A 26,040-nucleotide genomic window follows, 5' to 3' on the forward strand; every position below is an offset into this window, starting at 1 on the left:
TCAAAACACATAAAAATCCTGCTGTACTTAATACATGCAATTTAATGAATTTGGCTCTCACTCTTGCAGATAAAAAGTTCAGAAAAGGCCAGTGAAATGCCTAAGCCTGTGACCTGCAAAGACAGGATGTGTGCCAAAGCCAGCCTGTCTGTTACAATGCTGACTAGGTTACTTAAGTCCTTTAAATAAAACACTTTATCTTCATAGACCAATGGAGTCATTTAAATAATCCACCAGATCTTTGTCATTTTTTCTTTATTTAGCATATACAGTCTTATGAAAAAGTTTGCAATAATATGAACACTGATGTCTCCTACTGCAAGGACAGAATACAAAACCTAACAGTAGAACAAGACAAGAAGACCCTTGTAGGATTAAGACCCAAAGCACGGTAGCATTTGTTTAGAAGACAGCTGTTGAGCAAGCGTTCTGAGGATGTTCTCCATATAGAGTGTTTCTCTTCAGTGCACGCACAGCAGCAAGAGCAGTCCACAGAAACTAATATTCTAAATAGGGGCCCACAAAAGCAAATGTCAGACCGGCCCTCCCAACTATCACCACTACACAGCCTTCACATGAAGCCCTCACACAGTGTTAGGTGAATTCTAGAAACTACTAAGATCAGGTCGACGAACCCTGCTTGGCTTAGGCAGGACAGACAACTTCTCTCACAGGTTACATTAATGGCTGTCATCATCTTGTCTCCACTGCCCCCACTGACACATAAGGACCCAGGAAGAGAAAAACCCCATCATTTCTTTTCCTTCTTGAGTGATGTTCTTTTCCCTCCTTTGGAAGGTTTGCAGTATTTTGCTTCCATTTGAGCCAGAAAACTGTCCATTTCCTTTTGCCGATCCTTTTGTCTGCTCTGTTTGAGAAGTTAAAATATAGCTTTCAATATGCAACACTGTCCACTGATACAAAGTATTTCATCATTAGAAGGGGTTGGAGTCAAGCACCCCAGTGACTAACAGTGGCTACGGGCTGCCTCTGTGGTGGTGACAGCTGTACAGCTTGGAGCGGGGGTGGCAATTCACTGATGTGTACATTCTCAAAACCCAAAAAGATGCTATAAATTATGTGTAAGTGTACCTTAAAGGAAAAAACAAAACAAAAACAAAAAAATCCTGAAATACATTCCAAACAGTGTACCAATAACCGTGAGAGGGGCCTGTGAGGGAGCCTGCCACGTTTACCTGGATGAGTGCTTTCAAGTTATCCACTCCTTCTTCCAGTCCCAGCTCCTTTCTGCTCAACTCTGCTTCTTTAGCCTCTTCCTGAGCCTAGACAGAAGCTTTTATCAGACTCCATGGCAATCAAGAAGTAAGAAATATGTTTTTCTACCCCTTAAAGACAACGTTAGCCCTTCCTAGAGCTGGAGGTCTAGGAACTGCTCATGGAAGCAGTATTACTCCAGGAAGTCCTTCTATGTTATCCCCAATTCTACTTCCTAAATCTAAAGCACAAGTACATCGACATCTCAAACCATATGATGACACAAAGGAACCTATTAGGGGACCCGAAGGGTCATATAGCCGAGGACAGCGTCAAATCGGATGCCAGGTACCAGGCACTTCAGGATCTTCATCTGAAACCCCATTTTGTACACAGCAGCCTAGTGAGCTGCAATGATTTAAAGCCTTTCCCTGGAGCTGGATAGCTGGACCAGCTGTTAGCACTTCTAGCTTTTCCAGAGGCCATGCGCAGCACCCACACCAGGTTGTCTGTCACTCTAGCTCCAGGGAATCAACAGCTTTGAGGGCACCCACACTCATGCACTCACAAACGCAGGCACAAACACATGCAAATACACACAACACAAATTTAAAATGTTTTCTGAGTAGTCAAAAAAACATTAGCAAACTCAGTTTTAGCCTTTCTTTACCTGATTTCAAAGCTATCTTCATTTAACAAAATTTGCCAAAATACCACAACAGCAAGAACTGTGAGGCCCTAACTCATTGTAAAATTTTCCAAATCTCCACTAGGAATAAGGATAAATTGGGATCTTGTTATTCCAGAACAAAAACAAGTTTTGTTCTATTATCATCTCTTAAAATTCAGCATTCCTCAATCCCTTTACACAGCTTTCAAACTGTCATTTCCCCTCTTACTCCAAGTTTCTCAAACCAAAATCCTGATCTAATACAGCTGCTCTGTTTTACATGCGACAGCTGTGACTCCAAGCCATGAAACAGGCATAGCAGTCTCTTCTCTGTAAAGCAGGCCCTTAAACTCACCCCAAACACTAACATTAGTTTTTCTCTCTGCATGTTCTTGTACTAAAAGCTCCAGGTCTTTGCCCACCCACTTGAGCCACACAAAAGACAACTCAAGTACCCACCAGACACCTAACATCTTAAATTGCCAGCTCTCCAGTCAGCTCCAATTGTGAAAGCCAAGATGAAGCAACTGTTGCTTTACCAGCAGTCTGGGGTAACTTTCCCAAAGAGCGTAAGCAGAGATGTTTGCTTCCTTCAACTCCTCAGCTAACATCCCCACTATTCCTGGTTAAACAGGGATGAAGGGACGAAGAATCAACCACAAGTCCCAATCCTAAAGTCTAGGCAATTGTGTTCCTCAGAGTGGGGACAGGAGAGACCACCCAGTGGTTACATGGAAACCAGAGGTGTCAGATCTTTGGGAGCTGGAGTTACAGACGGTTGTGAGCCAACACCCAACCTTGGTCCTAGAAGTTGAACTTGGGTCTCTGTAAGAGCAGTACATGCCCACTGAGCCATCTCTCCATCCCCTTCTTTGTGTATGTATGTGAAATAATTATATGTATTTACAGAATTTTTAAAAATTTTTGTTTTCTCCCTCTCTTCTGGGCAGTTTTGGAGCATTAGGAACCTCCCACATACTAGACAACCAATGCAGCACGGATCCACACAGCACAGCCTGACCTCAAAAGTGGTAATCCTCAGTTAGCTTCCTCTGTGCTCAAGTACGGGAGCACCACCCCGCCATTCTACATGTTTAACAGCACACAGTCACTGCCATCTTCTACCTGTTCAATAACCACACAAGGCCCACACACAGCCTTGTAACCAGGCTCCATACAGCAAAGCTACAAGGACTGCCTCATGTGAAAAGCTTTTCAGAATCACTTGAGGCTGACTTCAAACAGTCCATAAAGAGGAATCATTTTCAGCACAACATACCAAAATAATCAGGGTTTTCTTCCTGGTCATCCAGTTAGATCAATGCTGCAGGTCAAGCAATCATATTTCAGCAGTCTATTTCCGTCGCTGTAAATACAGCAAGACCCCTTTTTTTGAGGCAGCTGAGATGTACTAGGAACAACGTTTACTTACCCTCCTTTTCCTTGCATTCATCTTTTGTTTAGACTCTTTGACGAAGGCACTGTAGGCTGGAATCTCTTTGGATTCAATAGCTTTTTGAATGATGTTTCTTATCCTGGGTTCATCTGTGTATTGTACACAAAGCACAGACTCCATGATCTGGTCCATGTCGCCCTTGAAGTCCAAATAGGCCTGCTTAATATCGTTTAGCTCTTCTTCAGAGCCTTTGTATGTCTTTTCAAAAGCTTGGATATCCTCTAGCGATATCTAATAACAAAAAAGATTGCTTTAACTTCGCGAATTGTTCCTGTGGACTGAATGATGAGAATTAGTCAAAGCCACTAAAGCTCTTTACCTTTTTAAAGAGTAATCTCCAATATGCATCCCAGTCCCGGTCTCCGTTGAGGCTAGCAGAGTCTTCGTCCACTGTTCCCTGTTCATCGTACACTGCTTTCTGTTCCTTGTCACTCAGAACGGCGTAGACTCTTCCCAAGATCTGTAAGCAGAGCATCCAAAAGTCATCCTGAACCTCCCACCGAAACAGGGCAGCTAGAAAAGCTGAAAAATGCCAGGCCGAAGATCAGCAGTGCGCTGTCCTAGGAGCAGGGGCCCCGGGAGAGCACAAGTCCGGGCAGCCGTCCAAACGCGGGCCCACAAACCTGGAAGCGGCGGGTGGCGTCCTCTTTCTGGTCCTCCTCTACTCGGTCGGGGTGCACTTGCAGGGACACCTTGTGGTAGCCGCGTCGGACCTCGCCGTCCGAAGCCTCGCGCCGCACGCCCAGCACCTGGTAGAGGTCGGCGGTGCCGAACACCTGCTCGCACAGCTCCAGCAGCCCCATGCCGGGGAAGAGGCTGCTCCGCGAACCCGAGGAAGCTGAGGCCACAGCCGCTCTGCCGGACAGCCGGCCACCCCGCCTTTTCCCGCCCAAATAACTCTGGGCGCCTGCGTCACAGGAGGAGCGCCGGAGGCGGGGCCAGCCGCACTTCACGGCAGCCGCAAAGCAGCCTCGCTCTCTCTCGCCCGCGAAGTAAAATGCGACCGCGGCGGCGTCTTCTGGAGAGGAGGCACGCCCCACCCCCTGCCAGCCACTACTGTGCTTCCTCCCAGTTCCCTGCACAGCTCAATGACACACGAGAGTACAGTACAAGACCCAACGGAAGTTTTCCCAATAGAGAGCGGATGCTCGGGCTGGCGAGGATGCTCAGCGGGTTGGAGGGCATGCCGCCATACCTGACGACCTTTGGGACCCATAGAGTGGCAGGAGAGAACATACTCTGTCAAGTTGTCTTTTGGCCTACACACACACACACAATCATACAAAATAAGGAAAACTGGGACACTTAACATGTTCAACCCAAAGGTGTTTTGTTAAGGTGATACTCTAAGGAGTACAACTATAGGCTTAGATGACTTCATCTGGGATGAATCCCTCAGTCCATGCAGGAATAGCCTGTATCAATCAAAGTACACAAAGCACAACTTTTAAGAATGCCTTTTATCTCAAAGGATGTGTATCTTTGGCAGCACAGAATCAGCGCCACTCACCTGCTCCAGTCACCTCACACAGCAATGGAAACTAATTGCACTGACCCACCCATCCTATCCTTTTAAATAGTTCACTGCTTCTTTGGCTTTTCCCCTCCTCAGATCTAAAAATCAAAGCCAACTAAAGTTAGTTCCTCTCTTACCTACTGTCAGAGTTCCTTCATGCCCAGTGAAAGAAAACCAGTGGCCACACTGGATGGAGAGCAACCTCTGAGTGTACATTAGTAACTATTCCCAGAACCCAGATAAAATAGGCCAGAGCACTAATTCCTAAAGAACTTAAAACCTACATTACCCAGCATGTAAAAAGCAAGCCTGTAATTCATGTTAAGCTGTAGAATCCCATGGTTCTGGGGCGCTGTGAGGCAGACGGTATATTTGATTTCATACAGCCTGTCATTTACATACTGAACTGGTGATACGTAAACACGATTCTATCATAGACTTTGTTCTGTGTATGTGTGCACACTCATGTGTTGGTTAAAGTGGGCATGTGCATGCTTTAACACATGGAGGTCAGAGAACCACCTTAGGTATCACTCAGTCTTCACTTCCTACCTCATTTGAGACAAGATGTCTGTGTTGTTTCTCCACTGTGCATCCCAGCTTGCCCGTGTCTGAGGATTCCTTTGTGTCTCCACCGTCCCATGTCCCTGTGGGATGCTGCTATTGCAGACTCTGCTTCCTGTCCAGCTATTACTTGGGTCTAAGGATGTGAACTCAGTACCTCAGAGCTAAGATAAAGATAAAGCACTGTACATCCTGAGCCACGTTCTAGGCCTCCCACTGGCATTTACAGTGGGCTTTGGGAAGGCTGTCTTATCATTGTTTTTCCTTTCATATAGGCAACATTATATGTAGGAAAATACTTTGTAGGTAGACATATGGAGCTTGAACCCCAAGTTGTTATAGTTATGTTTCCTACTCCTGAGGCATAGCCTCCCTCATCCGTAACCGTGGATCCGACTGACCCACAGTTGTGATACAGAACACACAGCATAGACTCTCAGCCCAGCGTTGGCTCTGTGAGGGGCTTTGCGCTTCCTTCTGATTACTCTTTAAAGGGTAGCGGAGGACGCCTTCATCCCCGCCATGCAGCAGACAGAGGCAGGTGGCCAGCCTGGCATACAAAGTCAGTTCTGTTCCGGAGAAACCAATCTCAGAAAAGAAAAACAAACAAAAGAAAACAATAAAAAAACCAAAGGTAAGGCTATGAAAGCACCAACTTTTACATCAGAGTCTTATGAGATCACGTGTCAAGGAAACAGACAATAAACAAGCCGATTGTCTTCTTCACCTTTGGGATGATCCCAAGTGGTTAAGGAAGCATTTGGGCCATGTATAGAAGCCCTACCTGTAATCCTAGCACTCAGAGGACAGGGGCAAGAGGATACTACAAGTTCAAGGTCAGGCTGCTGTATATATTACATAAAACAAGCTCCACACCAGCCAGGGTTGCAGAGAAAAAAACCCTGTCTTAAAGAAAACATTTGAATGAGCCAAGAACACTCGGCTGAGGACTCTGAAGCAGGAACGTACTGGAGACCAGCAAACTGTAAAGCTGCCCGTGTGACCAGAGCCTAACGCAAAGCCCAAACCTCCCTGTACCCGCTGCATGCCACAAGGTAAGGCAGGAAAGCCAAGCAGGTATCTACATCCAGCTCAAACATCAGACAAAAGAAACCTCTGTCTGACTCCTGCTCAGGCTACGCCAGAGGACCGTGACTTAGAAAACTCCATTTATTGATCCTTAAAACCCAACACAAAACTTTATGCACAAGTTTCACAGGCCCTTGACTTTGCGGCCAGGGCAGTGTTCACTGAAGTCAGCTTGCTTCTGTCTCTTTGGCCTCTGACTCTGCTTTCTGAGACGCTAAGAGGACCTCTCGTGCTCTCCTCCTCCGTAGTCTCTCAGCATTGGTGATCATCATCGGATGCAGGGGGAAAAAGCCAGACAGACCTAAAAGCAACAGGATTCTCATTATAACGTAGCTCACATGCCAATGTTTCCCAAGAGTCTGCTTCCCAGAATTGAAACCCAACACCTGACCAACAGCATAGGCAAGAAATAGGCCCCTCGCTTGCTAAGCTCGCTGTCTACTTCCTAAAACCTTTCTCCTCACTAATAAACAAACAAACAAACTGACAGGCAGGTACCCAAGACACAGTTGTCCCTTTTTTTTTTTTTTTTGCACAAAATCCCAGTCACTTGGAGTCTTCTAAAGGAGACCATAAAGGGGGTCTCCAGATTAAAAAACTGCAGTTACACTACTTCACCCTCCACTCCTGTCCAGAGCAGCTTGGATGGAATAGAAACCAGTCTTCTTTTCCATCCTCCCAGAGTTGACCACAGTATAGCATCTGTTAAATTATCTAAGCTCAGGGCTGGTTTACCTAGAAGTTTCTCCATAGGCTTAGAGAGGTGAGCCCCACAGCCAATCCAATGCCGGATCCGGTCCAGGTTGAGGGCAACTAGTTTTTCTCCGTGACTGTTGGGTAGTGGATCATAGGAGCCCAACTGCTCCACAAATCGGCCATCCCTGGGGCACTTGTTGTGAGCAGCCACAATGCGGTAAAAAGGCCGGTTGGTGCAGCCACCCAAAGCAAGGCGTATGGTTAGGTGGCCTCCGTGGTAGGCTTTGCAGAAAACGGTTGCTGTAGAGAAATAGCTGGTTAGGGCGCAAAAATGTTTAGTAGACTCAAAATAGATCACATAAGGTAAAGGCACAATTCCTCCTTCTACTGCAGTGCTCTCACTTCCAATCTATGCCCTGCTCCATCCAGCTTGGATACAGTCCTGTGGGTGAAACTCCTCCTTAGCCCCTCCAGACCAGACATGCCTCCTTTTTTCCAAATCCACATAACACAGACCTGCCGAGGTTGGGGGCCACTTTATCCTCAGAGACTCCATCTTGTAAATAGTCTCCACTTTGTACTAAGATAGATTCTAAGAAACAGCTGAATTCCCAGAAATGGCTTCTGGCCCCAGGCGCCCCATATGAACTTAGGCCACAATATCTCACCCTATGCCTTGTTGGTTAGCAACTAGTCCGGACTGAAACCCACCAACCGGCCGCTACATAGGCTCTGACTGGCTGGCCTCAATCCAGGCCAAGTTAAGAAGCCAACTGAGGTGCTTGACCGGTAGTAACCCACTTAAAAGGTATGGAAAACCGGGCATGTGGTCCCTAGCCCGTCCAATTTGTGGTTTGTATGTTTTAAAAGGTTGTCCTGTCTTGCCCCCCGCTGACAGGTTTTGGATCTCGAACCCAGCCGTCTCCCCGAAATATTAGCTTTTAAAATAAACTTGCTGGTTTAAACTTGATTTTCATACTGGATTATTTCCAAATTCTCGGACCCTAACACCATTTACCCAGCCATGACCTTGTCTTACCCTTAGGTGCCTCATCTGTAAAACGATTTCTACGATGTGTGGTAAAAAACAGAGAGGCTGGGCACGGTGACGCACGCCTCTAATCACAGCACCTTTGGGAGGCAGAGGCAAACGTCTGTCTAGGAAGGAGTTCGAAGCCAGCCCGTCTTTACGCTGCGAGTTCCAGGCCAGCCAGAGCTACACAGTGAGACCACTGTTAAGAGCGAGACGGACTGAGAAGAAGCTCCGCTGGGAGGCGGTGTGGCCGCGCCTAGCCCGGGTCGCCGCAGCCCACGCCCGCCCGGAAGCCCCGCGCACTCACTGAGGTGGACCATGGTGCCTCGGCGAGCGGCTCTCCCGCTGTCCCGCTGCACAGCCCCGCCGCACAGAGCCTGAAGCCCGGAAGAGCGCCCCCAAGCGGCCGCGCGGGCACACGACGCGACGTCCGCACCACTCCAGAGCCGGAAAGCCCTCGGCGGAAGCCCCCGGCCGATCGGCCCGCCCCTTCCGCTTTCTCTTCCAATGCGCACGGGAGGGCAACCGGGCGCCGGGAGTGTCACAGGGCGCTGGTGACTGATCCTTGACTGCTGCGGAAGAGGCGTGTCTGTAGGCGTGGGCTGCTGGCGGTCTTCAGCTGAGTGCCTGCGGCGTTCGGGAGACTGTCCGACCTGTCCCCGGCCGTGCTGAGTTCCTTGCAGGCCGGTCCATCCTGCGACGGTTCCCCCGCCTCCCGAATATCCTCTGTTCTCTTACCCACTGTCAACTGTGTGTGACACAGCACAGTTGTATTCTGGTCCCACCTTTGAAGATGCTGCCTTAATTTCCAAGCCCCAGTAACATTGGTCCAGAACTTTGGCAATTGTGCGCCTCCAGGGAATCTTACCTCCAAGGTGATCAGATAAACTTTAAAAAGTAATTCTAATAGTTACACCATTATGCCAGATATCTACCCACAAATAATGGCTATTAATTAGCTACATGTACATAAGAGCATATAAAATATAATGTGCTATACATACGACTCCAGAAACATGATAAATTTTGAGTTTTGGGTTTGTATTTTTTTTTTTAATGTGAACTAAAGGGGTGGGGGTGGGGATGGGCAGGCTTCATCTGGTGACAATTTGGAAAAGAAACGTGCTTGGGGCTCCATATTAAATATCCAGTTGTAAGGCTGTCAGAAAGATGGATTTCCAAAACCAACCATTTCCTGTACAGTGTGGATTTCTTCAAGTAGAGCCTGGTCTTTCAGTTTCAGCTGCAGAAACAAGGCAGGGAAGAAGTTATGTCCAACACACCATGTGTCTTTGAAGACCCCTAATTTAAGAGGCTCCAGATTTGTGGGGACGGGATGGGCCTCTCCTGTACTCTCGACACCATGGAAGCTCTCAAAGAATTGGAATGTATTGGATCGTGGGTAGGAATTCATCAGGCACTGAGCACTGAGCGCTCTCACGGTCTGTGCACTCTCAGAATGGCAATCAGCGGTCACATACCTTTATTGTATACTTATAAGCCTGCTCTGCTTCCAGTTGTCGTCCAACCTGAAAGAAGCAATTAACATCTTTCTTAGTAAAACGTGAATCGGAGGTTACTGAGCACATTCATCTCGAGGACGAACCGCCCAGAACATTCTCCTTGTGGTCAGTACAGTGACAAATCTGGAGCTCTTCCAACGTCAGTTGCTGTGTGTTAGCAGCCAGCTTACCTTTCTTTCTTAGTTGGCCTTCACCTGATCCCTGAGAGGGCTTCGTGAAGGGACAATAAGAAACACTCACTTTCAGGCAGACCAGAGCCAGATAGGCCCACACTTCGGCGTTGCAGTTATTCAACGCATTGGCTTCAGACAGAGCATCCTCAGCTTCCGTGAGCTCCTCCAGCTTGGCAGAGAGAGAGAGAGTTAGGAGATACAGTCCAAATTGGTTTCCACTTAAGCATAGTAGAGTTGTTAGAATTCCTTCTAGGCTCCATCCCACAGTTACCTGGCAATAGCCAGGTATGCCTAGTTTACTATGAAAGGGGCTCCTCTCTTTGCCCCCCCCCCCCTCTCTCTGATTCTGGCCTTCCCTCTTCTCTTCTTCCCCCCCACCCCACCCCACCCCCGCCACCCGCCTTTCTCTGTCTCTACTACTTTCTCAACTCCCCTACCCATGCCCTAAATAAACTCTATTCTATACTGTATCTGTTGTGTGGCTGGTCCCTCAGGGGGAAGGGATGCCTCAGCCTGGGCCCACAGAGGCAACCTCTCCCACCTCACTATACCGCACCTCTACCAAAACATATCCTGGCCTCTCTCCTACTTCATAAAACACAACAAGAGTCAGCTTAGATGAATCTGCTATTCAACCAATAGATGTCCACGACCTATACCAGTGCTATTCAAAAAAAAAAAAAAAAAATCCAAAATCTCAAAATTCACCAGTGTTTCTGAATTCATATGTAACATATACTTTATATGTCCTACATAATTATGTAACTATTAAAAACATTATTTGTGGATGGATATATGGTAGGTATATATCTTTCCTCTCATTTTTTTGTTTATTTTTGTTTTTAAAATTATTTAGAGACTGAGTCTTCCTGTTAGTGAAACTCATGGCTTGAAACTCAGGTATTTCAGGCTAGCCTTGAACGTGAAACTGTCTTCCTTCCTCAGCTGATCAGGCATTGGGATTGTATTTATGAGCCACCAGGCCAAGATACTGTTTTCTGTTTGTTTTCTGTGTTAAAAGAACAGTGAGTTTCAAAGGCTATGAAAATATGAAGCACAGCCTTCCAGCCATGTCCATGTTTTGACTCACACCTTACGTCTTGCAGCCATGTATTCAGTCAACATACATTTGCTGAAGAAGTGTTCTCTGCTCAGCAATATACATGATACTAAGAATTAAAGTATGTATGTACATATACAGCCCCTGCCCTCAGAGATATCACTGGTAGATAAATAAACAAATATAATGAAAAATCAAATACATAAACAGTTCTACAAAATAAATATTTCCAGAGCAAAAGTACACTTATGACCTAAAGGTGACACAAAGAAATAGTATCAGATCTACCCTAAGACTGAAGAAAAGTGGCCTTAGAGAAGAAACATCACTAAAATGGACCATGAGGGATTAGTAGGAGTTTGTTAGAGGCACAAGATCAAGAGGGACAAAGGTGTGGGTGTGATAGAGTACACGCACAGAAAACAACCTTTTTGTTAACATTTGTTTTTTCTTGAGACAGGATCTTACTGTAGCCCTGGCTGGCCCGGAACTTGCTGTATAGACCAGGCTGGCCTTGGCTTCATAGGGAACTACCTGCCTCTGCCTCCTGATTTATGGGATCAAAGGCAGGTTTACAGCTCTGAAGGTAGTACCCCAGCCTCAGGCAGGGACTCTGTGAACATGGCAGATGCCAATAACATCATGGTTTCGGTAGAAAATCCTATCTGTAATCCCAGTTTTGGTGGTAAGAGAGAGAGATTGAGAGTTCATTGTTATCTGTGGTAGTGAGTTTGAGACCATCCTGGGTATGTGAAAACTCCATCTTTAGTACTAGGCAAGACAGGAATTAGATTCGAGTCTGACCATGTTAAGGGATTTGCAGATGAGATGTCTCATGTCTAACATTCACCTTGAAAGGCTCCAGCGAGAAACACTGGGACAAAGATGAAGACAATGAGCATCTAAAGCTAATGACTACCGAATCAGGGTGACAGTGATGGGGAAGGCATTTTCTTCTCTTTAAAACTAAGGACAATTTCAAACACTCCTTGATTTAAAAAAAAAAAAAAAAGACTCAAAGAAAAACATTGACGCTACAGCTGCTTGTGTGGCCCTGGGAGCTCACCTCTGTTTCTCTACATATCAGATTCCTCAAGCCAGGTTTTCATGTTTTCTTTTTTCCAAAGATATTTTTAGTTTCCTAGTCCAGGCTTCTGCTCATGAACAACTTTGAAGGACGGTTTTTTCTTTAGAGCCACTGCCATCCCACCATCCCCATAAACCCCCACAATCCACTTGGAGGACCACTGGGCCTCTGCTCTCTTACCCGGTAACAGGCAATCCCTAGTCCTAGCCAAGTGAGGCACGAAGGTGATCTCTTACAGGCATGCATGTACATTCTCTTTGCGTTTTCATACTGGCAAAAGAAAGGAGCGATAAGCTTAAATGCCATGTTGTTAGGGGAACCGTGAGCTTCTTGGCAGTTTTGTTCCAGAATAGTCTGGAACACAGTGAGTCCTTGGATGGTATTTCCATGAATACTTAAAGGAGCTGTTGCAAGAGGATGGGGAGGGGTGAGGAAGCCAAATGATAGGTCGACTTTCACCTGGGAACAGATCCAAGGATTCAGGAGGGACTCACACAGGACATTTTTGGGCAAGCACAGTGGTTATTTGAATTCTGTCTAGACTGTGCGGACTAGATCTTTTCACTTAAAAGTGGCACCATGTGGTGGGGATGGCAGACACCGAGTCTTTGGTCCCTCTGAGAACCTGTTCCCCTAGCAGAAGTCTTAGTGGTGCCACAGAAGATATTTGGAGAGATTCAAAAGTCAAACTTTCATCCAGATGCAATGCCTAAATCTCTAGCTTCCCAGCTTCTAAGAGTTGAGGCAAGAGGATTTTGAGTCCAGAAGTTCAAGGACAGTCTTATAATAAGTTACCGTTTCTTTCCTTTTAGTGTGGGTGAGGATAAGACAACGTCTCATAGCCCAGACTGACCACAGACTTGCTGTGTGGCCCAGGATGACCTTAGCCAGCTGATTTTCCAAGCTCTGCCTCCTGGAAGCAGGAACTACAGGAAGTGCCGCCACACCCAGTTTTATGTGGTGCTGGGGACTGAGCCCAGGGCCGCTTTCACGAGGGACATCCCTTCAACCAACTGCACTGTGTCTCTAGCCCGGCTTGTCTGAGACAAGAGCTTAGTATTTTCCCCAGGTTGGCTTGTAAGTTCTGAGCTCAAGCCATCTTGTGACCTAAGCCTCTTGAGGGCTGGGATCATACACTGCCACCCTCAGCAAGACCCCCTCTCTTTCCAAAACGAAACTTCCAAAACAAGTAAGACTTGGAGGCTCTTTCTCCTCTTGTACCTACAGCTGACCCTAGCATTCAGCCTAGAAACTGGCTGCCTAGAAACTGCCCACAGGTCAGTAGTGCCTTGAAGATGGCAGCTTGTACTGACGCTAGAAAGAAAATCCTTTACTTCACTGCAGTCGGGCTCTGATTTCTCTCAGACCGGGACTAGCCTTCCCATGCACATTGTCGTACATTGTGACTCCGTGTTCTTGTTGGTTAAGGTTCTAAATACAAAACTGGCACTTATGGGTGAAGAAGGGAAAGGAGACGAAGACAAAGTCAGGGAGTCAAAATGCCTGTGGCAGAACAGTGGCAGCTCTTAGGTGGGTCCAAGTGGCTTGTTCCCCTATTGCTTACTCTCATGGCTTTGCCGTTGGTATAGTGTCATGACCATGTGGCCCTTTTTAGGATGGCTGTGACACAGGATGAGTCAAGGAAACACGGGAAGGAAATCTGCCTGGAAGTCAAAAACTCAGCTGCTGAAATTGGAACCACCCCTGGAGATAGCGCTTGTCTCCTTAGAGACAAGCAAGGGTGCTAAAAACAGGAAGTGGTGTTTGCTTAGGACCAGGAGGGGCTGGCACTTGCTTAGGACGCGGAGGGACTGCAGTTTACCTGCATAGCCACTCCTGTCTTACCCCCAAACCCAAAAGATGGTCCTCATGAAACCTTGGCAATTTCATTTAATAAAGGAAATCCTTTAAAAAAAAAAAAAGATGTGCCTTATTTTTAATCACATGTATGTGTGTCTGCTTGTGTGTGCCAGCAAGGCCTGTGCAGGCTGGAGATGTCAGATCCCTGCAACGGGAGTTTTGGGCAGTTTGGTGTGGGTGCCGGAAACACACTCTTTGGATGCTGCTGCTGTTTGGTTTTTTGTTTCACTTGTTGAGACCTGGTTTCTCTCTAGAGTCCTGCCTATTCCGGAGCTTGTAGATCAGGTTGGCCTTGAACTCACAAAGATTCTCCTGCCTCTGTGTCCCAAGTGGTGGAACCACTGCTCAGCTAAAGATTTCTTTTACGAAGATTTATTTACACGTATGGGTATATGCCATGTATGTGCTGGTACCTGGGGACACCTCCAGATGGACTCAGATCCCCTGAAGTTGGAGTTACAGATGGTTGTGAGCTGTTATAGAAGTACTGGGATCCAACCCGGGCTCCTTTGCAAGAGGTTACCCAGGGATGAGTGTATAGCACGTGTTAACCACTCAGCCACTGAGCCACCTCTCCAGCCCCACAACTCACAATGTTCACTTAAATTTTGAATTCATGATTTTCAAAAACTCGCTGTACTTGCTAGTTTTGTGTCAACTTGACACAGCTGGAGTTATCACAGAGAAAGGAGCTTCAGTTGGGGAAAATGCCTCCATGAGAGATCCAGCTGTGGGGCATTTTCTCAATTAGTGATCAAGGGGGAAAGGCCCCTTGTGGGTGGTGCCATCTCTGGGCTGGTAGTCTTGGGTTCTATAAGAGAGCAGGCTGAGCAAGCCAGGGGAAGCAAGCCAGTAAAGAACATCCCTTCATGGCCTCTGCATCAGCTCCTGCTTTCTTACCTGCTTGAGTTCCAGTCCTGACTTCCTTGCTAATGAACAGCAGTATGGAAGTGTAAGCTGAATAAACCCTTTCCTCCCCAACTTGCTTCTTGGTCATGATGTTTGTGCAGGAATAGAAACCCTGACTAAGACACTTGCTTAATCATTAAAGCTTTTTAATGAGAGCCCAGACTCATACATATGGATGCTGTGAGGACATCTAGAATGCACTCTGGAGGCGGCCATCCGCATTTGGGATGTCTCCTCTCCAAATCACATTTAACTAAAGGGTATGCTATTCTGTGTTTCTATCTAATAAACTCCAGAACTCTGCTTCATCCTGGCTTGTCCTGAATTCTTTTCTGCAGTGCAGCCATGGATGTGGTTTTACCTAAGGTGAAGGAAGGTCTCTGATAAGTGGCTCTGAGGTGTGGGAGGACCCAGGCTGGAAGCTCCTGAGGTTACTGTAGGTGGCAGTGTTGAGCTACTTCCCTCTGTAGCCTCTGCCAGGTCCTGGACCATGGATCTGAACCTTCTCTTTCTTTCCCTTACCTCTTTCTCTTCCAGGTAGATGTGTCCCAAACGTAGGAAGATGAAGTGCATCTCAGAAGCATCAACTACAAAACTAATAGTTCTCTCATAGCATTCTTTGGCCTCGGCATGGTTTCCACTCAGGAAGTAGAGATGGCCCTTCACACCCCAGACATTAGGGTTCTGAGGAAGCAAAGAACAGGCAGGGTGATGTGGCAGTTAAGTCCCTAATGAATTTTGTTAAACATTTAAATTTAGATGGATACATTTTCTCCCTTTTTCCCCCCTAAGAGCACACATACAGAGAGAGCCATTTTAGTCACGTGGGTGGCCATGCTCTCATTCTTGTATTCCTCAGAAGCCAATTTGTCTTTGGGGTGCATGTTGAGACAAACACTCAGCTATCATCAGTATGATGCTATTAGGAACAAAGAAAAGTCTAGAAACTTGAAATAACGAGCAACTCCTGATAAATGACTGCCTATCCCTTACCTTTTATAGAACTCATGATTACTAACAAAAGCCAAATGCACACATAAATATCACCCACACACATCATGCCAGCAGTCTCCGAGATGTGGCACCACTGATCTACTGACTTATTTCCAGACAGAGGATCATGAAGCTGCCCATGCTACCTTCCAGCTCTTGGGCTCGCTCGCCTAGGCAGCTGAGACACGCTATTGTGGTCCACTTTCATCTCTGCTTTAGCAAAGACCATTCACCCCCTCCTCCTCCCATTCAAGAGGCTTTCTCTAGGAAAATCAGTACCAGGTAGTCCATCTGCGCTGCTTGCTGTAGATACTCCTCTGTCTTGGCAAAGTCCTTCTTGAGCAGATGTGTCTGGGCCAGAACCAGATAATACTCACAGCTGGGTCCTCCTTGGGGGCACAGCAGCTCATGTGCCAGCACTCTGTGCACGAACTGCAAGGAAACCCAGTGATAAAGAACATAAGAATGACTGCACTGTTCTAGCTGAATAGCTTTTAGGGTGGAGAGCATGTGGCTCTGATGGCAAACAGTGAGGGACGTCTTATAGGGGAGAATGATCATCTGCAGGGGTACAGGGACAAGGGAAGCCACAAGCTACTCAGTCAGCAAACACCGACATTTCCAATGCAGCACTGCATGGTGCAGGCTTGTGGCCATGAGCCTGAGATTCAGGCTGCACTTATGAGCTTGTTCAGGCAAAGGCACTTCATCACCCCGCTGCTTACACTTGACGGAACATTTCCAAACAGTTGACATTTTAAGGAAACTCATAATGAAACAATACCTGCCTCTCTAATGTGCTAAGACTTGGGATTCCACAAACATACATTGCTGCTTTTGCCATAGCACTAAACATTTATGTTAGTTAGTACCAGTGCATTGGAGGCTCTTTATTCCCACCCCCTTAAAAGACCTGCAAATCTGGTGCAGTTGCACGTGCCTGTGACACCCCCCCCCCAGCTTTTGCAGTACATTCTAGTCTTAGTCTGCGATATGGAACCCTTATGCACACCTTCCCAGGAAACTACCCTAGCAAGATTGTTCTCTCTACCTGCCTCGTGGCACTGACCCGGGGAAGTGCATTTATTCACTGTTGGGAAGAGTTCATACCTAATGTGATCCAATCCCACCCAGTTCATAATCCTTGAGATTGCATGCCCTCAAGTGAGATACATATTTGCAAGATTGGAGTCAACTCTACCAGGTCCCCCTCCCTCCCACCACTTGCTCATGGTACCCCTAGTGTAGCACGTGCTTATTAGATGGACTTCTTTTCTGGGAAAAAGACTGCTCCCAGATGCTCTGCCTGTGATTATGTGTGTCAGTATATTTGGAAACAGTCATATTCTTTAGCCCAGATCAAAACAATTTTTATGTTTATTTGTGTTTGTATGTGTGTGTATGTTTGTAGGGATGAGGCGGGTAGGGACACACAGATACCACAATGTGCATGTGGAGGCAAGAGAATAACTTAGACAAGAGTCAGTTCTCTTCTTCCACCATATGGGTTCCAGGAATCAAACTCAAGTCATGAGACTTGGTGGCAAGTCCTTTTTCCCACTAAGCCATCTTGCCAGACCTATATTCTAGTTTTAGGATTAAAATCACTGAATATTTTAAGCCCTTCTCACATGGCACTGTGAATGTTTTCAGTTGGTCAGACACTATAGGGAAAGGGAGAATGACCACATGCTTAGGAATCCCGACCTCATGAGGCTCTAAAAGAAAAGACCCAGGTGCTGGCAAGGTGGCTCAGTGGGTAAAGGTACTTGCTACCAAGCCAAATGACCTCACTTTGATCCCCAAAACCCGCATGGTGGGAGGAGAAGACTGACTTATATAAGTTGCCCCTTGACCTCGCATGCGTGTGCCTCCTCATAAATAAGTAAATGTAAAAATATTCTTTTTTTTTTTTTTTTTTGGTTTTTCGAGACAGGGTTTCTCTGTATAGCCCTGGCTGTCCTGGAACTCACTTTGTAGACCAGGCTAGCCTCGAACTCAGAAATCCGCCTGCCTCTGCCTCCCGAGTGCTGGGATTAAAGGCGTGCGCCACCATGCCCGGCTGTAAAAATATTCTAAACAAGAAAGACGTCAGGCTACAGTCACACTTAGAGTCTGGCTTTGTTCTGCTGGCCTTCTGTGGGGCGCAAACTTCTCAGTGTGGAATGCTGATAGTGCCTCCAGAGGTGTCAGTGTTCAGATATTCCTTACATTTGGAAAAAAAAAAAAAAGACCCAAAAAGAACATCTGAGGAGGTAGTGATAGAGCTCTGTGGTGGACTCCCAGCTTAGGAGATCCCAAGCTCAACCCCCAGCACTGAAAACGTATGTTTGGTTTCTGCTGCACACACATTTAAGTTCACACAACACTGCTGTGGATAGAATACACAGTTCTCTGAAACCCTCCGTCTACGTGTCAGTTCCTAAACATTCGGACCTGTACAGCGTTGACCTTCATCAAGAAGCGAATGGTTTCCATGAAGATCGTCACAGGAGGCTGGGGAATAGCATGCTGGGTAGGAGGGGAAAAGGCTGATGAATCCTGGCATTTTGATGTATCTGGAAATAGATCAACAGGATAGAAGACCAGATGCAAGTAAGAAATGTCAGAGACCCAGTCATATTAAAAAGGGAGGGAGAAAATTCTGATCTCAGATAAGATAAAAACCAGGATCTGGAAAGCAATAGACCATTTCTAGTTATGATGCAGAAAGTGGTCTCACAGGCATCAAGTCAGATGCACTGGGGGTTCTAAGGCAAATCACAACTAAATGAAAGGGCTTTTGAAACTACTCAAAAGGGACCTGGAGTCAGTCAGGAAAGGCCTGAGTTCTGACCTTCATCTCACACACGCACACGGGCACACGGGCACACACACGGGCACACGGGCACACGGGCAGGTGGAGGTATGTCACTGAATCCCAACCTCTGGCCACACAAGGCCACGCAGATCCCTGTGCTTACTGGACAACCAGGACAGCTGAAACATGGTGTCAGAAAACAAGGTGAAGAGTGACTAAGGAAGATACCTGGTGTTGGCCTCTGGACCCCACATGCACATGCATGTACACATGTCACACACACACACTTAGCCAATTAATTTAAAGAAGGTTTTAGACCTTCTTGGGTTTGAAACACAATGTACAGATATTCTGAAAATGAAGACTCATTGGAAAAATTATAGTTCTGTTAGCTCTTGTGTGAACAAAATTAAAATCTATACTTCTCAGAGGAGTCCCAGCACAGAGTTTAGCGTTCAGTTCCTAGATTAATATGAAGTGTGGTCAGTACAACTTCGAACACTTCAGGACCTCCACACACACTAAAGTCCTACGTCTTCCTGCTCTCCTGGTCGGGTTTTGTTCCTCTTTCCGGGGAACACTGACTCCTACTCACCTTTCTTTGAAGTCAGCTCCTTTAATAGCGCATTGGATGATCTCTGGGCCAGGGAAGGCTCCAGAGGCTGCCCAGTGGTTATTGGCTCCTGTGAATCAGACTGGGCCTTAGACGATTCTTCCAAAAACTCGTCTAGACTGGACAAAGCAGTGTTTGGTCCTAAACAGATTAGATTTTAATGAAAAGGAGTTTCCTCTTTCTGGCACTGGAAAGCTATAGGAGAGAAGATGTGCGAACAATAAGACATATATCCCAGAACACTGAAGGAACAGGCTAGAGGGTGGGCCTCGTGAATAAGGAGGCCTTCATCCCTTCGAGCCCAGGCGTAGTGACATCACACAGCAGACAATGGAACTGAATGTATAAGATGTGGGAAGGCAGGAACTGGGAGGTAAAGGCAAGAGGGAAATAAGACACTTCCCACTTTGAAGAGAGGGAAAAAGAGACCACATCAAAGAAACAGATAAAAAGTAAAACGACAGAAAGAACCTTGGGGTTGAGGATGCAGTTCCATGTTGGTGTGAGGACTCAGCAGGTGTGAGCTCTGGGGTCGCATCCCTAAAAAACAACAAAGAAAAACCTCTTAGTTACTTCTTAAAAGAAGGAAAGAAACCCAGTAACTTCAGACACATGCGACTATGAAAGCCCACAAAAGCCGGGGATCGCACCAGAAATGGCAACATGACAAAAGAAAACAAGCTAGAGAGAAAGGGAGTCATTGCGACAATGTGGGGAGAAGAGAAAGATAATGTGGGGGCTGGAGAAGCCGCTCTGGGGCTTAAGACAAGCTTCAAGTGGACCCGAGCTTGGTTGCCAGCATCCACACCAGATGGCTCCCGGCTGCTGAGAACGCCAGGGGGATCAGATCCTTCCACCAGCCCCTCAAGTCCTGTGCACACCCCTGACCCAGACACAGGAACACACATAATTAAAAATAAGGCAAAACATTTTAAAAATATATTGTGCCATGAGCTCTGGGAGGGAAGAAAATAAAACTATGTTTACTGGTAGGTTTGTTTGCTTGGTTGGTTGGTTCATTGTTTTTTGTTTTTTGTTTTTCAAAACAGGGTTTCTTTGTGTAGCTCTGGCTGCCCTGGGATTTGCTCTGTAAACCAGGCTGGCCTCATGGTCTCAGAGATCCTCCTTTGGAGTGCTGGGATTAAAAGTGTGGGACAGCCCGGGCAGTGGTGGCACATGCCTTTCATCCCAGCACTTGGGAGGCTGAGGCAGGTAGGTGGCTTTCTGAGTTCAAGGCCAGCCTGGTCTATAGAGTGAGTTCCAGGGCTACACAGAGAAACCCTGTCTCGAAGCCCTCCTCCCCCCAAAAAAGTGTGGGACACCACATCCAGCTCATAGTCAAAATTTTAAGAAACAACAAAAATCATTAATTCATTAGAGTGAAAAAAAGGGAAAGGTTTCCACATATCAGTCCAATAAAAATTATCTGAAACCTAGAAATGACTAGAAATTTTGTTTACTGAACAAGGCCTCATTAGATAAAATATTAAAATGTTACTAAAAGAGTAAGAAGAAAACTTGCTAAGTGGAGGGTGTCATTGCCACATAGGACAGAAAACACTAACATGAAAATGTTAACTACCTCTCAGCTAACCTGTAATTTTAATACAGTCCAAATAAAAATGATAACTACTTTTTGGGGGGAGGGTTGAGACAGGGTTTCTCTGCATAGCCCTGGCTGTCCTGGAACTCACTCTGTAGACCAGGCTGGCCTCGAACTCAGAAGTTCGCCTGCCTCTGCCTCCCAAGTGCTGGGATGAAAGGCGCGCGCCACCACGCCCGGTGATAACTACATTTTAAAGATTCACTAAATAAATTCCTTGTAAAATCCATACAAGAAATAAAGGTTCATACACAGCTAAGTCAGGCAGTTACACGAGAGAACCTGATATGCCAGATATCAAGGCATCACCCAAAACCACAGCTACAGAAGATACGGATGTGTCCCCCAGGGCGAGCATGACAGAGTGAGTGACGTCAGGGTTCAGGAATGTATTCCTTACCTCACAGGGGAAACAATGGGGTTGGGAGAGACTGCTGAGAAAACTATATGCCTATCTAGACCAAAAATAAGGGGCAATGCCTGCATAGCAGAACATTTTAGAGTCAATTCTCTAAAGATCCAAATGTGAGACAATTATAAAGTTAACTGAAGAAAATATAACACAAAGAAGAAAAAGATTATAACACTAAACTACAGCCAGGCATGATGAGCCGTACCTATAATCCCAGCACTTGGGAGACAGGACTGAATGATAGCAAATTCAAAGCTAGCTTGAGACATGTAGCAAGTTCAAGACTAGCCTGTGTTACTATGTGAAATCCTGGTGTGGTGGTTTGAATAAAAATGGCCCCCATAAGGCTATAAGGAGTGGCACTCTTAGGGGGTGTGGCCTTGTTGGAGGAAGTGTGTCACTGCGGGGTGGGCACTGAGGTCTCAGATGCTCAAGCCGGGCTTGGTGTGGCTGTCTCTTCCTGCTGCCTGCTGATCCAGATGTAGAACTCTCAGTTCCTTCTCCGATGTCATGCCTGCCTGCACACTGCCATGCTTTTGTCATGGCAATAACGGACTAAACCTCAGAACTGTAAGCCAGGCTCAATGAAATGCTTTCCTTTATAAGAGTTGCTGAGGTTATGGTGTCTCTTCACAGCAATGGAGACTCTAAGACATCTGTCTTTAAAAATATTCCTAAACTTCGAAGATAAAGAACTACAATGGGTATAGAACTGAAGTCCAATGGCCACAAAACCCCACTGACATCTGCAGAGCACTGTATTTGTCAAGGATATTCATCAGGACAGACTGTCTGCTGGCCCATAAAACAAATTTATGATTTTTGAAGGATTCTACTTAGAGAAGGCTTAATTTCCAGCCACAATGAAATTATGTTATAAATAAAAAGCAAGCATATATGGAGAAACCTCCAAATATTTAGAAAATAAAAACCATATCACTAAATAATCCATAGTCTCAGCTGGTGAATTCCTAGGTGTTTGCAGGAGAGAAATGAGTCTACCCATGCAAAAATCTGGACCTAATGTCTTCAGTAGCCTTAGCTCAGGAGTCCCAACATGAAAACAACCAAACACAAAGCAACAGCTGGACAGAGATGAGCATGGGGTGCACTGTGGCAGCAAAGACAGGTAGCTGGTACAATCAGTACACCATGGCTGAATCTCAAGATAGCTATGCTTGGTTAGCAAAAAGATCAAACCCAAAACAACAAATCATTTAACTCTAAACACATTCTAGAGTATTTCTAGAATTTGAAAACTTAAAAACCAACAGATTTGCCGGGCGGTGGTGGCGCACGCCTTTAATCCCAGCACTTGGGAGGCAGAGACAGGCGAATTTCTGAGTTCGAGGCCATCCTGGTCTACAAAAAATGAGTTCCAGGACAGCCAGAGCTATACAGAGAAACCCTGTCTCGAAAAAGCCAAAAAAAAAAAAAAAAAAAAAAAAAACCACACAACAGAGCAATTGATTTCCTAAAATACATGGGAAGCAGAGTGATTGCAACCATTTCCTGCTCTGGCACCCACATCTGCCAGCATCCAGCGGTCTGTACCTCCAGTTCCGGAGCATCTGAACTCTGTGGAGGCCCACTGCATGTGATGCACAAATTGATGAACCACACTCATATACTTACAAAATAAAATTTTATCCCCTCCCCAAATCTTTAAAATATACAGGAATAGAGAACAGGGGAGGGAAAACGGGCTCGATGAATAAATACACTTAAAAATTACATAGTGGGGAGAAAAGGAGAGAAGAGACACATTTTAATGTATTCAGAACGGTACCTGTTTTTAAGGAATATTTATGAAGGGAATAAATTCTATATGATATGAAAATCAGTATCAACAGACACTTCAGACCAGGTTCCAGGTAATGAGTTATAAATAAACAAGGTATTTCTCCTGATAGTGCTGAAATATCAAAAATTTCAGTATTTGCTGAACAAACACTGATTTGTGTCTACTTTGTACCCGGTCTTATCCCTTAGGCCACGCCCACCTGATAGGCCTTCTGTTTTGATGGCTGTGGTGGACTCCTGTACGACTCCCCAAGGGCCAAAGCTGGGCTCCACTTTCACTCCTTCTTCCATGTTCTCTATGGTCACAGTGTTCTTTAGCTTTGTTTGGAGGGTTCGCGCCTGAAGCTGTTTGAAGGCCTCATGAAATGCCATTTCCATTCGAATATCATTATTCTGAATTTCATAGAACAATCCTGAGGAAATAAAGAAGCTGAGATAAAGGGCTGACTTCCCACCATCATAGCTCAAGAATAGGTACATTTTATTTCTCTCTGCCACGTTTGTTTTACTGGAGTTTAAAAACCACGTCCTCAGTAAATAGGAAAAAGGAAAATCTCGCAATGGGGTTTCCCTATCCCACATCACAGGGAAACAGCATACCGAGTAAAGTCCAGGCAATAACATTGGTAGGTTCCAAGCATGTAGCATCCTCAAAGAAGATTTCTGCTTGCTCATAGTTCTCCAACAAGACAGCCAGGACACCACACAGCAACAAGCTGAGGAGACACCCACACACATGGTTAGCAGTCTGGTCCCATGGTGCTGCAATGGAGCAAAGACAAGGTCGAGTTGCAGCATATCTGCTGCCTCTCATCCATATCTCCTTCTTGTCTACCTGTCAACATGACTCTCATTCAGAGAAAGGGCTTTCCGGAAACATTCTTGCGCTTTGATGTTGTCTTCAGTGAGGAGACAGAAAGCGCCGTAATCCAGCCAGTTTTCCAGGTTCTGAGGCTCCCGAACCAACCTCTAGGTACACACAGTATCAGGAGAGACAGGGTCATTGTAATACTATACCCTACTTTTTGTGCATAACAACACAGTAGATGTTCCATAGGTACCATACTTTCTATGAAAGCCAAAAATACCATTTTTCTTTTGCTTACACAGGATCCAGATGCCTAAAGTACTATCTAGCTTTGAGTCTATAATTGCTGACAAAACTTAAAAATCAAATCCTCAAGAGATTTATACCTAAACTTAACCAATATCTTAGGAACTAATGACTCTCTTTATTGCATCAGCCACAGGTAATAATTGCTATCATAACCTTGAGATGGCAAACACGCACAATTATCTATAAACCCAAGAAAAAGGATGCTTCATGTAAATGAAAACTACAAACAATTATCCAAGTACAGCAGATCGTGCCTTTAATGCCAGTATTTGGGAGGCAGAGGCAGGTGGATATCTGTGAGTTCAAGGCCAGTCTGGTTACAGAGTGAGTTCTAGGACATCCAGGGCTACACAGAGAAACCCTGTCTCCCAAACCCAAAAACCAACCCCCCCAAAAAAAAAGGAAAGGAAAAAGGCAAAGAAAATTCAAGAGAACACGAATAAGTGGAACGCTAGCCTGAGTTCAGGTTAGAACGGGAAGACGTAGTGTTGTGAAGACGTCAATGCTGCCCAGATCAACCTACACACAGGGCAGTCCCTGCCTTCAGCCCAACAGAAACTCTTAAGAAGTTACACATAGAACCACCGTACAACCAGCAATTCCACCTTAGCTATAACCAAAATAATCCAACATTAACAAGAATACAACAACCGGGTGGTGGTGGCGCACGCCTTTGATCCCAGCACTTGGGAAGCAGAGGTAGACGGATTTCTGAGTTCGAAGCCAGCCTGGTCTACAAAGTGAGTTCCACTACAAAGTGAGTTCCAGGACAGCCAGGGCTACACTGAGAAATCCTGTCTTGAAAACAAACAAACAAACAAACAAACAAGAATAAAACAAATGCCAAATAGTTTTACAAAAATGTTGCATTGAGTCTTTTAGTTTGGTTTGGCTTTTCCATGACAGGGTCTCACTATATAGCCCTAGCTGTCCTGAAACTCACTGTAGACCAAGCTGACCTCCAACTCAGAGATCCACCTGCCTCTGCCTCCTAAGTACTAGGATTAAATGGGTGTGTCACTTTTAAGTCTTAAATTCTATTTTTTTTTTTTTTTTTTTGGTTTTTTCGAGACAGGGTTTCTCTGTGTAGTCCTGGCTGTCCTGGAACTCACTCTGTAGACCAGGCTGGCCTCGAACTCAGAAATCCGCCTGCCTCTGCCTCCCGAGTGCTGGGATTAAAGGCGTGCGCCACCACGCCCGGCAAGTCTTAAATTCTAGATACAAGTTGCTTGAAAAGTATATGCTCTACAAATAATTTCTCCTACTCTTCTTACATAGCCCTGACAAGCCTGGAACTTGTTATAAAGCCCACGCTGGCTTCCAATTGATGGCAGTCTTCTTGCCCCTACTTTCTGGTGCTGGGATAACAGACATCATTTTTCCCTGTCACCTTCTGTCCTTTGTCATCTGCCAAGGAACTCTCTACACAACACTTGGTCAAGAAGATTTTTCTCCTATGTTTCTTCTAAAAGTTTCATATTTTACATTTAGATTTGTTATCCACTCATCATTGATTTTTGCACAATGTTTAACGTCAGGTCAAGGCTTGTCCATTTTGCCTGTGGATTACTAGCTATTCTAGTACTAGTATTCTAGTATTCTAGTTTGTTGAAACAACTCATTTATCCATTGAATTTACTCTACAACTCCATCAAACGTCTACTGCCCTGTGTGCTGGGGAGAAAGCATGTATGCAAACATTAGGACCAGAGTTCAGATCCGTAGCACCCAAGGAAAAGCCAGGTAGGTGGAGTAGCATGTCTGTAATCTCAGTGTGAGAGGCAGGGGACTACAGACCCTGGGCCCCAGAGCAAGGTGATCAGCTACACTAGCCAGACTGATTAGCTC

The 26,040-nt window shown here is 45.8% G+C and overlaps 3 protein-coding genes across 9 annotated transcripts in view; all 3 read right to left on the minus strand.

Annotated features, from left to right (window-relative positions):
- Nucleotides 1–222: 222 nt before the first annotated feature.
- On the minus strand, nucleotides 223–4,255 carry Dnajc9 (DnaJ heat shock protein family (Hsp40) member C9). Its single transcript, XM_021182014.3, has 5 exons — nucleotides 3,965–4,255; nucleotides 3,661–3,801; nucleotides 3,318–3,572; nucleotides 1,197–1,283; nucleotides 223–868 (listed from the first exon to the last, which is right to left on the minus strand). The coding sequence occupies exons 1-5, from the start codon at nucleotides 4,142–4,144 to the stop codon at nucleotides 752–754; spliced, it is 780 nt and encodes a 259-aa protein (XP_021037673.1). The 5' UTR covers nucleotides 4,145–4,255; the 3' UTR covers nucleotides 223–751.
- Nucleotides 4,256–6,573: 2,318 nt separating this feature from the next.
- Mrps16 (mitochondrial ribosomal protein S16) lies at nucleotides 6,574–8,710 on the minus strand. Its single transcript, XM_021182293.3, has 3 exons — nucleotides 8,547–8,710; nucleotides 7,246–7,506; nucleotides 6,574–6,811 (listed from the first exon to the last, which is right to left on the minus strand). The coding sequence occupies exons 1-3, from the start codon at nucleotides 8,557–8,559 to the stop codon at nucleotides 6,678–6,680; spliced, it is 408 nt and encodes a 135-aa protein (XP_021037952.1). The 5' UTR covers nucleotides 8,560–8,710; the 3' UTR covers nucleotides 6,574–6,677.
- A 545-nt stretch (nucleotides 8,711–9,255) lies between these two features.
- Cfap70 (cilia and flagella associated protein 70) overlaps nucleotides 9,256–26,040 on the minus strand; it is a 60,561-nt gene continuing 43,776 nt past the window's right edge. For 6 of the 7 annotated variants that reach the window (XM_021182102.3, XM_021182103.3, XM_021182104.3 and 3 more), the window contains 12 exons: nucleotides 23,911–24,044; nucleotides 23,676–23,791; nucleotides 23,276–23,488; nucleotides 19,729–19,797; nucleotides 19,240–19,398; nucleotides 18,281–18,402; nucleotides 16,124–16,276; nucleotides 15,374–15,535; nucleotides 12,263–12,352; nucleotides 10,003–10,104; nucleotides 9,721–9,768; nucleotides 9,256–9,482 (listed from right to left, as the gene is read on the minus strand). In XM_021182102.3, the coding sequence (XP_021037761.1) occupies nucleotides 9,402–9,482; nucleotides 9,721–9,768; nucleotides 10,003–10,104; nucleotides 12,263–12,352; nucleotides 15,374–15,535; nucleotides 16,124–16,276; nucleotides 18,281–18,402; nucleotides 19,240–19,398; nucleotides 19,729–19,797; nucleotides 23,276–23,488; nucleotides 23,676–23,791; nucleotides 23,911–24,044 (1,449 nt within the window). In that variant the 3' untranslated portion in view covers nucleotides 9,256–9,401. Of the gene's footprint in view, nucleotides 9,483–9,720; nucleotides 9,769–9,932; nucleotides 10,105–12,262; nucleotides 12,353–15,373; nucleotides 15,536–16,123; nucleotides 16,277–18,280; nucleotides 18,403–19,239; nucleotides 19,399–19,728; nucleotides 19,798–23,275; nucleotides 23,489–23,675; nucleotides 23,792–23,910; nucleotides 24,045–26,040 lie in introns of all 7 variants that reach the window. The other variant, XM_085828395.1, reaches the window with a different exon arrangement.

This window comes from Mus caroli, unplaced genomic scaffold (assembly GCF_978045245.1).
Source record: "Mus caroli unplaced genomic scaffold, Mus_caroli_1 scaffold_12, whole genome shotgun sequence".
NCBI classification, from domain to species: Eukaryota; Metazoa; Chordata; class Mammalia; order Rodentia; family Muridae; genus Mus; species Mus caroli.